Here is a 12,544-nt window from a genome sequence, read left to right on the forward strand (position 1 = left end):
CATGACTTTGCAATGTGGCCAAAAACATAGCTATCTATTATTCACTTAGTCCTGACCCTTTAGTGACTTAACTTTACTGTCTCAGTAGGTAATATTTTAAAAAGAAAGTCTCAACATACCCTTCTTCAATATGGAAGATTTCAGATTATAAAGCACAATGAAAAATGTTAAGCAAATTTAGACCAATGAAAGTATGTATTCAACTTGACTATAATTTCTTTTTCTCTGAGTATGTGATTCATGTGATTATTTGCGTGAAGAAAAAGTTGATCAATCCAGCAAATGATTGTCTAGCTACTATCAGCCTCCATGATAGCAATAAACAATTGGCCATAGTTTTTGGGGGTGGGAGGAAGGAGTATATCATGAAATGGGTAGAGAAGTCTGTGCTTTCCTCCTGACCTAGAAAGAAGTAGAGGTGAACACGGAGGCTATCTCTAGTGTGGTATGAAATTGGCTTCAGGTGACACGCAGGAGAAAAGGCTAGGCAGAATAAACACAATTTCCACAATTGTGGCTTAGTTGAGGAAAAATGCTAAACATTGGAACTTTTACATTTGTGTTACTTTTAATCTATTTTAAATGGTTCTTTTATTGTTTAATAGTAGAACTACTAAATCAGAAGAGAAAGGGACTTAAAATTGAGTCATAGTAAATATGTAAATGTGTAAAAATCTGTATTTCATACCCTGACAAAGAAAATGAAATACCTTTATAAACATTTCTTTATTGATTGCCACATAAAATTGAATTATTTACGCTGATTATTAACTTTTTTTCTTCCCTAAAATTTGCAGGCCTTTTAGTCGAACCATGGAGGAACTGGTTCATGATCTTGTCTCAGCCCTAGAAGAAAGTTCGGAACAAGCCAGGGGAGGATTTGCAGACCCAGGAGATCACTCTCGAAGTATGACCTGTCCACTGAAACGGCAGGCAAGGAAGAGGAGAGGGAGAAAACGGCGGTCCTATAATGCTCATCCCCCTTGGGAGACAGGCCACTGTTTAAGTGAAGGTTCAGACTCCAGTTTAGAGGAACCAAGCAAGGACTATAGAGAGAACCATAATAATAAGAAGAAAGATCACAGTGACTCTGACGACCACATGTTAGTAGCAAAGCGCAGACCATCATCCAACCTAAATAACGTTCGAGGTAAACGACCCTTATGGCATGAGTCAGACCTTACTGTAGATAATTTAGGTAACAGAACTCTCCGTAGAAGAAGAAAAGTGAAACGCATGGCAATAGATCCACCATCTGAAATCTCTAACCCACTGACCCTGACCCAACAGCATGAAAATAGAGATCAAGAAATGGACAATGACTGTAGATCTTACCCACACCAGGAGTTCAATAAAAACAAACTAAAAAAAAGAAAATTAAAAATCACTAGACAAGGACTGAAAATCCAAGATGATGGAGTGGTTTGGGAAAGTGAAGAATTGATCCAAGTCAATAAGGATAAAATGGAATATGAAGAACAAAAAGGCTCAGATGAGATCATGAGTGAAAGGTGATTTTATTTTTCAAATTCTCTTTCATTGAATGTATGTGCATTTTACTGAAATAGTTTCAAAACATATCTTCAAATATGCAAAGATGTATATCACTGTTTAATTAGTAAGTACATGTTTCACAATATGATAAGCAGTTTCATTTGTTACAGTCATTTTATTAATTTTATCTGTAGGGTTTAGAGATTCTTTAGACTTGAAAGTCTAGATTCTATGTAAAAAGCAGAATTCTTAGAGTCAGTTATCTAATTATTTATTTGCTTACTTTTTGATATTTTAATGATCACAATTCATCAGAGCATTCTGACTTTCTAAAATCACAAATTAGGTAGACCATCTCTGCTCATGTCATGGAATGGACACAAAAAGTCTACAAGTTTCCAAGAGTACACTCTAAATTGCAAAATCAAATTTATAGCACAGAATTTGTCATTAGAAAGAATGGGGGAAAGAGTGATCATTTGGCAGTTGGTTTCAACTATCCATTCTAGACAACAGATTATAATTGCCACAATTATAATTGTTTTTAAACTCCATTTTTATAACACAGAAGAGGTAAGTCATTCTTCCACTGCACAAAAGTACTGGTTCCTTTAAGACCTGGAGAGGTTTGCCAGTGTGTATATTGTACAATATATGTATATATTAAAGTTGAATGTACAGCTGTCATCTTTCAAATTAAAAACAAAAATTGGGCTGGAGCAGTTATAGTTGGATTTGCATCATTGTTTCTGAAGAAATGTCTTTTATGACTTGGAAGCATGCAGATCAAGGACTGAACATAATCTACTGATTTGCAGAAGGAAAATATGCACATTCTTTTCAACTTCTCTGCTTTCCTATTTGATAATATAAGAAGGATATGCAGAGATATTCAGAGAAGCTTATTATGGTCTTTTTAGGGTTTATTCTAATTGAAAATGTAAATTATTTATTTGTTTTCAGTCTAGATTTCATTAATGTAAGGACTCCAGTATGGAAACTCCCTCCTAGGATGCAGGTGGGCAGCTTATCTGCTACTTCTGAAGTTAGACACCTTGGGATTCATAAAAGATACATGAGTTTGCTACTTTCAACTAGTAAGCATCAGAGGCAGGACTCACACCCAGATCTTTCAGCTCTGAGCCAACAACTTGGTAAATGCTACCATAATGTCTCTTGTGTATTAACACTATCTTTGAAAAGGCTTGACACTGACTTGATGATAATTATTTGAATGAAAAGCATCGTTTTATCTCGAGTATTTTGTTATGTTACCTAGTTCTTTTTTTTTTAATGTATTTTTAAATATTTTCAGTTTTCAACATTCACTTTCACATAATTTGGAATTTCAAATTTTCTCCCCATTTCCCCCCTCCCCGTGCCCCAGGACAGCATGTATTTTGATTACCCTTTCTTTCAATCTGCCCTCCCTTCTATCATCCACCCCCATTCCCTTTCCCTTCTGTGTTCCTGTAGGGCAAGATAGATTTGTGTATCCCATTGCCTATATACCTTATTTCCGAGTTGCATGTAAAAACAGTTTTTAACATTAATTTTTATAGCTTTGAGTGCCACATTCTCTCCCTTTCCCTCTCACTCTCCCCACCCAACCTCATTAAGAAGGCAAGCAGTCTGATATATTATACTTGTGTAGTCATGCAAAACACTTCCATAAGAGTCATGTTGTGAAAGACTAACTATATTTCCCTCTATCCTGTTCCACCCTCTATTTATTCTATTCTTTAGTTTCCTCCGCCAAAAATGTTTGCTTCTGATTACCCTGTCCCTGAATCTGCTATCCCTCCTGTTATCCCCCCTCTCTTATCCCCTTCCCCCCTGCTTTCCTGTAGGTAAGATAAACTTCTATATCCCATTGAGTGCGTATGTTATTCCCTCTTGAAGCCAAATCTGATCAAAGAAAGATTCGCTTATTCCATCTCACCTTCCCTGTCTTCCCTTCCACTGTAAAGCTCTTTCTTGCCTCTTTTAATAAAATGCTTTACTACATTCTACCTCTCCCTTTCTCTTTCTCCAAATACATTCCTCTCAACACTTAATTTTCTTTTTTAGATATCATCTCTTCATTTTCAGTTCACCCTGTGCGCTCTCTCTCTCTGTGTATGTGTGTATGTGAGTGTGTGTGTGTGTATATATATGTATATATATAATATATAGTTATATATATGCACATACACACATACATACATACACACATCTATATGTATGTGTATATATGTATATTCCCTCCAACTATCCTAATACTGAGAAAGGTCTCATGAGTTACAAATATTTTTCCACATAGGAATGTAAACAGTTCACCTTTAATAAGTCCTTTATGGTTTCTCTTTCCTGTTAACTTTTTCATGCTTTTCTTGATTCTAGTATTTGAAAGTAAACTTTTCTATTCAGCTCTGATCTTTTCAACAAGAATGCTTGGAAGTCCTCTATTTTATTGAAGTTCCATTTTTTTCCCTGAAGTATTATTTATACTCAGTTTTGCTGGGTAGGTGAGTCTTGGTTTTAACCCTATCTCCTTTGACCTCTGAAATATCATATTCCAAGCCCTCTGATCCTTTAGTGTAGAAACTTCTAAATTTTATGTTATCCTGATTGTGTTTCCACAATACTTGAATTGTTTCTTTCTGTCTACTTGTAATATTTTCTCCTTGACCTGGGAACTCTGGAATTTGACAACAATATTCCTAGGAGTTTTCCTTTTGGGATCTCTTTCAAGAGGTGATCAGTGAATTCTTTCCATTTCTGTTTTACCCTCTTGTTCTAGAATATCAGGGTAGTTTTCTTTGATAATTTCTTGAAAGATGATGTCTAGACTTTTTTTTTGATCATGGCACTCAGGTAGTCCAACTTAAAAAAATTTTTTTTAAATTATCTCTGCTGGATCCATTTTCCAGGTCAGTTGTTTTTCCAATGAGATATTTCACATTGTCTTCTGTATTTTCATTCTTTTGGTTTTGTTTTACAATTTCTTGCTTTCTCATAAAGTCATTAACTTACATTTGCTCCATTCTAATTTTGAAGGAATTATTTTCTTCCTTGAGCTTTTGCACCTCTTTTTCCATTTGTCCCATTCTGCTTTGTAAAGCGTTCTTCTCATTGGCTTTTGGGACCTCTTTTGCCATTTCAGTTAGTCTAATTTTAAAGGCATTATTTTCTTCAGCATTTTGGGGGTTTTTCTTTAGCAAGCTGTTTATTTTTTTTCATGATTTTCTTGCATCATTCTCATTTCTCTTCCCAGTTTTTCCTCTACTTCTCTTACTTGATTTTCAAAATCTTTTTTGAACTCTTTCATGGCTTGAGGCAAATTCATATTTTTCCTGGAGGCAGGAGCTTTAGCTTTGTTGTCTACTTCTGGTTGTATGCTATATGCTGTTTTGATTTTCCTGGTCCCCAATGACATAAGAAAATACCTCTTCACTGAGAAAGTAAGAATCTATACTCTGTGTCTTTTTCCCCATTTGTTCATTTTCCCAGTCATCTACTTGGCTTTTGAGGTCTTTGTTAAGTCAAGAGCTCCAGAGGCATCTGCCCAGCCAATTACTTGATTTTTGAGCTTTTTGTTAAATGAAGAACTCCAGAAGCAGTGTCCACTTCAGCAGTGGCTGCCACTCTCCTGGGACTGGGGCCAGGGCCAGACCACGCTCCCCTTTTGCCAGTTGAGAGACCATTCCCACTGACCTTCAAAGCTGTCTGGTGTTTGTGAGTTGAGAAGTCTGAAAACTACAGCGACTACCAGCAATTCAGTCCACTAAGACCGTCTCCAGCTCTGTCAGTGTTGCGCAGCCCATGGCAAACTGTTCTCCACTCCCATCTGGGTGTGATAAACCCTTCTAGTTGACTTTCCAGATTGGCTTGGACTGGAAATTTACTTCTTTATCATTTTCTGGTTTCTGCTGCTCTAGAACTTGTTTGGAGCCATTTTTTATACGTTTTTTTGAGGTGTTTAGGAGAGAGCAGTCTTACAGTCCTCTGCTTCTCCTCTGCCATCTTGATTCTGCCCCTCTACCTGGTGTCTTCTTAAGGAACAATAGCAATCTTGTACCAATTCATTTCAGTTTTTATTCAGCAAGCATTCAGGTCAGTTGTGTGTAGAGCACTATCATGAAGTCAGTATTATCTTTTCAGAAGAGTAATTGTGATATTACTAATTCATTAACTAGCTATAATAGTAATTAATAGTAAATTATGGTGTTATGAATTTTACAAAGCAGAGCAACTTTGTGAAGGGGACATTATAAGTATCTTCATGTAGCAGATGAGGAAACTAGATCTTAAAGACAGGAAGAACTTCATTGCGGTTACATAGCTTGTAAGTGTCTAGGTCAGTAAGAGCCCTCTACTAAACCAATTGTCTTTTTTTTTCATTTTTCATAGTACTTGATCTCTAAAGCTATTGATAATGTTAACTTCTCCTTCTTGGGTACTCTATCTTTTCTTGGTTTCAGTGACATTTCTATCTCCCAGTTTTCTCCCTACTTATCTGACCACTCTTTCTCAGTCTTCTTTTCTAGATCTTCATTCATTTCTTGTCTCTTGTGTTGGGCCTTCTCCTTTTTCTCTCTACTTCTTTGGTGATCTCCTCTTCTCCAGTGGGTTCAGTTTGCATTTCTCTACAGATGACTCCCAGATTTACATATCCAACTCCAATCTCCCTTCCAAGCTTGTGTACCATATTGCCAGTTGCTAGATGTTTCAACCTCATTTATTCCCCAAATGAGTGTAATTTATCTTGCCACAACCAAACCCACTGTTTCTTCAAACTTTCCAATTTCTATTGAGAATACCATTGTTTTAAAATCACTTAGATTTACTTATAAGAATACTGAATGTTTAACACCCCTCAAAAGTTAACCCATTGTTCATGCTGTGGTTGAGAAGAGCACGTCATTTCAGACTAGTCTCCCATGATATACCTAGCTTGAGCCCAGCAACAGAAGGGAAGGGCTCTGTGGAAAGAGGAATCCGACAGGCAAAGCCTAGCACACCAACAACCCTCTAGTCTCTTGAAGGAAGGATCTTGTCTGGTTCACTGTACTCAGGATGGGGCAGGCCCTGCATATGCCATTCATTTGCAGAGTTTGATCCAAACACAGGGCTCCCAACTTAGGTACTGAGATGGATGACACGATCAAACCAAGGAAAATTCTGAATATCATCAGGAAATAACATGATTTGAGAAATGTCTTGAATATGACCATATAACAAGTCAGGGTAAAGCTGAGGGGGGAGAAGGGGCCTAGGAGTGCCTGGAAGAACTGAAATAAGAGACACATAATGGAAAAACTAGAGAGGACAGAATGGCAAGGAAAATTGACACCTGAGAACAGATGGAGGAAAACCTTACCTAAAAACTGTATGTTCTGAAAATTTGAATGAGTCAGATTGAAAATGACTCAAGGCGGAAATAAAACCAAGAGAAAAAAATAAATATATTAAAAATATACTATCAGAAACAATTGATCTTGAAAATAGGCCAAGGAAGAGAGAATCATCGAATCTAAGAATAATTGGACTATGTGAAAATTGTGATTTAAAAAAATATATGACTACCATATTTCAAGAAATGGTAAATGAATAATCAGAAATCAGACCCGAAGGGCAAAATGAAAATATGAGAAATCTGCTAGTGACCTTTGGAAAGAAGTCTCAGAATGAAAAGCCCAAGAAATACTGTAGCCAAAGCATCCAGGTCAAATAGAGAGTACAACAGGGAGCCAAAACAGGTACCAAAGAGCTGTAATAATGGTCACACAAAACTTAGCAGATGCCAAAGTAAAGGAGCACAGTGCTTGGAATGGGATGTCCTAAGAAGTGGTTTTATATGTTGCCTTTCTAATATGTTTTTCTTTTTTTTTCTCATTGAGTTATTTTCTGTCTGACTCATACTAATTTTCAGGAAATTCAGTTTTTAGGTAAGGTTTTTCTCCCTGTGTTCCCAGATGTGAAAGATGAAGGCTTACAACCAGTGATAACATATCTACCAAAACTAAATATAATCCTATGAAGATGGGGAAAGGAGAGAATGAATTTTTAATAGTAAAAGATTTCCAAGCATTCATGATGAAAAGGCCAGAACTTAGCAGATATTTTGAAATGGAACCAATCGACATTTATACCTAGAAAGATACACACATTAGTTTAATTGAAATAAGATACAAGTGCATGAATTGTTCATGTATTAATAGGGGAATAAGAAACATATGTCATTAGAATTCTAAGATCATTAAAGGTCATAGAGAAAGGTAAAAATGACAGTCTATGGATGGTTTTGTTCTATTGCAACATGACTGTAAGTTGTAAAAATTTAGCATCTACAGGATACCTAGAAAGATACTATCAGGTAGTTAAAGTATACACCAGAAGCTTGCCATCTTATATAAACTAAAAAGAAAAGAAATGCCTATGCCATAAATACAAGCCCCAAAATATCCTTGAGAATTCAGCAAATCAACTCTGATGGACCCAGGGCATTCTTATAGAAAGAACTGTTGTGTATAGTTGCCCTGACTTAACATTTAACCATAAAAATTTAGGAATAGATACGGCCTTATCAAGCATTCATATCAAACAGGATATAATGACATGGCAGAAGAAATTAAAACTATATAGAACAAGATAAAGTGTATGTCATCTCTGTTTTTGTTTGCTAGTCGAATTATTCTGAAAATACTTTCACCATATCTGATACAAGCTCATATTCTATCTCAATACCCTTCAGTTACAAAAAAGTCATTTTATTCATCTGTACAATAGTCCCTATAAGATTAAATATGAAAGAATAATAATAGGGTAGTAATTTGACTTGGCATTTTTTCTATCTGAACCCCATCAAAAAATGAAGCAATAGTAGTGATTTTCATCATCATCGTAACCTTAAGGAATCCTTTGAATCTTAAGACTCTAGTTAATTGCAACTTGAACCATCTTCCCCTGCCCCACCTCTCCAAACTTTAACTTCACTTTCACTTATCTCCTGGTCCTGTCTCTACTGCCTTCAAAAATCTTAAACCCTAGTTATTTATTTTTAAAGTATCTTTTATTCTCAATTTAATAAACCAAATAAGATTACCCTTTTTGTATTACAAAGTAGAATGAGAATCACACACAAAACCACAAATCTAGTATGTACAACTTTTTTTTACTAAGTGTCTGATACTTTCAGTAGGTTACTTTTGCACTGACCTAATTGCATTTCTTGCCCAACTTCCTGCTGTTCACTTTTCTACATTAAAAAAAGGCTTTGATGATTCTTTCTTCTTTTTCTGACATTTTTGACAATACCATTTCTTTCACCTTTTCTCTCCATTCTCCTTCCTGGACAATAAAGTAAAAGAAAACCCTTGTAACAAATGTCCATAGTGAGGTAAACCAAATCCACACATTAACCATGTCCAAAATTTGTACGTCTCTTTCTATACCTTGAGTCTCTATCCTTTAAAAACATTCACTAGTCCCCACCATCCCCTCAGGCTGTCAACCTATGGCTCTCTTTCCTTTTTCAGTTAAACCTTTTCCTCTTCCAAACTTTCATATTTCAAAGGCACTGCCATTTGTTCAGTCGCCAAGTTTTGTTATCAGCATTATTCCTAGCTCCTACTTTTCCTCACTTCATACAATCATCTCTTTAATCTTGTCATTTCTATCTCCACAGCATCTTGCATCCAACTTCTTTCTATTCGTATGGCTACCACTTTAGGTCATGTCTTAATCATGTCTTGCCTAGGTTATTATGACAGCCTTCTAATTAGTCTCTCTGCCTCTTAGACTTTTACACCATGCCTCAGCTGCCATCTTCCCCTGGGAATTCCCTTATATAGTCTGGAGCCTCCTAATTCTGGAATCTCCTTGTGACCTCAATCTGGAACATCCCTTTGCCATGCTGCCTCCCTCTTTCTATTGGTGAATTCCCCCCAGGGACTCCATCTTAGGGAAGGTCTAAGGTTAGCCTGCTTTCATTACCCTCCTAGCTCTGCTTCTGATTTTCTGGACTTTGATACCAGGCCTCTGCATGACTGCCTTCCCCTCCTTACCCCACTTTCTAGCCCCCTTTTTGTGTTTTGGCTTCCCCCATTAGAAGATAAGTTCCTTGAAGGCAGAGACTCTTTCTTTTTGCTTGTATTTGTATCCCCAGTGCTTAGTATAATGCCTGATTCATAGAAAGTACTTAAAAATGTTTCTTGCCTTAACTACGTTAGGTCTGTCCCCACCATATACTGCTGCCAAAGTGATTTTCCTTAAATGTTCCTTAACTCCAGTGGCTCCCTTTTTCTATTTCAATTTCCCTGCTCAGTTTTCCTGACCCAACTTATTTTTTTCAGCCTCATTGACAAGTACTTCCTTTCAGCATTCTGCTACCCAGCCCAACTGACCTTCTCTCTGTTTTCATGGACCACCTTGTGTCTCTTGTCTGTGCCTTTTTCCTAGCTTCTTTCCTCAACTGTAAGTGTTTCCTTCCTCAGCTACATCTCATGGAATGCCTCTATTCTTTGGAGATATAGCTCAATTACCACCTTCTACCTGAAGCCTTCATTTCCCCCAATTGCAAATACCCTCCTTTTCAGACTACCTCTTACTCACATAGTTTCTCTTTATTTATATCTTTATATCTTTATTCTATATGTACTTATCTATGTAGTTGTCTCTCAAACCCCTTATGACTAGGGATTATTTTGTTCTTTGTGTTTGTATTCTGCAGCATAGTAAGCACTTAATAACTGCTTGTTGATTGACATAAGTCAATGCCTGTTGTAAAAGATGAAAGCATTGGGAACTTCACTGAAAGATGCCAAAATGCTGAAGACCTAGGTGTACACAACCTGGTAGCTAGAGTTATAAGTCTTACTTATAAAACTTACTATGTTTCATAAGCTAATATTTTATTAATTCCTTTTTGATAATTACAGACCTCAATATATTCTTGAGAATTTAACCAATAAACTTTACTCAAAACAGAATTTTGTCACAAATATAACTCTTATAAATAATCACCTAAACATAACATTAATCAACAGAAAAACAATATTTTAAAATGGATTTGCCAAAATCTCCAGCTATGCAGAATAAAAGGTTTTCAAAATAAAGAAACTTAGTAGAAGAAGTTCAAAGTATATGGTAACTATATGAAGTACAGTAAATCATCCCACATTTCATGTCTGCTACTGGAATTGTACTGAAGACACCTTCTTTGAGCTTTCATTACTATACGGTTACCTTATCTGCTGGTGCAATAATCCATGTAACATTAATGCAAAAAAGAAAAAGATAGTGACTTGTCCCTGAAGCATTTCTTTTTGAACTCCATTGAAAACAATATGAGGAGAGTGATGTCATAGTTCCCATTTATATGAGACTTTAAGGTTGGCAAACACTTTACATAGTCACCTGAGTCTGAGTTACCTTGGAGTCATTGTTACTGTTCCCTCTCCCTCATCTCTCCCACCCCCCATACAGTTGGTTGCCATCTTTTCTGTTCTAGGATTGCACCTCTAAGGCCATTTTATACTTCCAGGCTTAACTACCTTAGTTCAGACCTGCATCGTATCTCACCCAGATCATTGCAGTAGCTTGCTTCCATCTGACCCAACTTCAATCTGTTTTCTTCAAAACTACCAAAATCATCTTGTCTTGATGCAGTTATGACCACATTACTCTCCTGCTCAAACGTTTTAGCAACTTTCTGTTGCCTCTAACAGAAGTGTACATTTTTCTGTTTGGTATTTACGGCCTTTCGCAACCTGGCTCCAACCTCTCTTTAGACTTATTTCAGATTACTCCCCTTCATGGATTGTGTCATATTGACCTATGATTCCTTATCCATGTGACATATCTCTGATTTTGTACTTGTCTGATCTTCTCATCGCCCATTCCTGGAATGTATTTCTTCCTCACCTCAGACTCTTAGAATAACTTGAACTTGGTTCAGGTAGCAGCTTAAGTGTCATCTTCATCTTGTAGCCTTTCCTAGTTGTTGGTGTTCTCCCACTCTTCAGATCATCTTACATTTACTTATCTGTGTATATTTTGTACCTCGCCCCCCAACATAATGTAAAGTTCGTTGAAGGCAGGGTTTATTTTTGACTCTGTGGCCCACAACTCCTAGCACTTTGCCTTGCACATAGTAGTCACATAATTGATGTGAATAAAGTGAATGATTTAAACTTAGAACTACTTTTTCCACTTGACTTATATGAAGTCACAACAATCAGTCATACCCAAGAATCATGGCTGAATTTTAAAGTAATAATCTGTATTGGTTAATGAAAAAAAGTATTGTAAAAAAAAAGTAATGAGAAAAGTACAAATACTGTCGCCTTTTGATTACTCATTGATTTACTTCTCAACCTGTGGATTTAAAAGCCTCATATTTTTCTTTTTCTTACCTTTTTGTTTCTTAGATTTCCAGGGTGAATTGAGATGAAGGAAAAAATTTATGAAACTAGCCATTGAAGGGGTTTATTAAATGCCTCTTAGGTTCAAATAACTTTTACTGTAAGCAACTTTGACTTTAAAAAAGAAGAAAAAAATTGAAATACTTGGCTTAAACAAAAATAAAAATATCATTCTTTTTTCCCTTTCTAGTACCAAGCAAAGCACCCTGCTCAAAATAGATATTCAATGAATGTTTGAATATGATAGTAAAAACTTCTCAGGCTTCATAACTAGTTCCTGTCACCTCTATTCCCACTGAGTGAAGTGTTTGTAATTTATCACCTTCCCTAGAAACTAGGTAGGTTATGTTAAAGCTAAAGTAAACTACCTCCCTTAAACTAATCTCATTGTATGTCATTAGACATGAGTAAGAGGGGGGAAAAATCTTATATAGTGGAAATATTTCTGTTAAGTACCTTGAAATACTTTAGGTTCTAAAACAAAAGTTCCCCTCTATTTCTTTTTAAATTTTTTTGAGAAAAAAATTATGACTTTGTCAGTCCATAATAAACATATATCCATATACAAAGAATAGAGAAAAGCTTTTAAAAAGAGTTTATTCCCCCCTGTTCTTCTGAGCAACAAGGGGGAAAAAAGCAGTGCC

The 12,544-nt window shown here is 36.1% G+C and overlaps 1 protein-coding gene across 11 annotated transcripts in view; it reads left to right on the forward strand.

Moving 5' to 3' along the window:
• Positions 1-12,544, forward strand: part of GPATCH2 (G-patch domain containing 2) — a 253,379-nt gene that overhangs the window by 15,750 nt on the left and 225,085 nt on the right. For all 11 annotated transcript variants that reach the window (XM_072647816.1, XM_072647814.1, XM_072647817.1 and 8 more), the window contains one exon: positions 798-1,511. In XM_072647816.1, the coding sequence (XP_072503917.1) occupies positions 814-1,511 (698 nt within the window). In that variant the 5' untranslated portion in view covers positions 798-813. The remainder of the gene's footprint in view (positions 1-797; positions 1,512-12,544) is intronic.

The sequence above is a fragment of the Notamacropus eugenii genome, chromosome 2 (assembly GCF_028372415.1).
Source record: "Notamacropus eugenii isolate mMacEug1 chromosome 2, mMacEug1.pri_v2, whole genome shotgun sequence".
NCBI lineage: Eukaryota > Metazoa > Chordata > Mammalia > Diprotodontia > Macropodidae > Notamacropus > Notamacropus eugenii.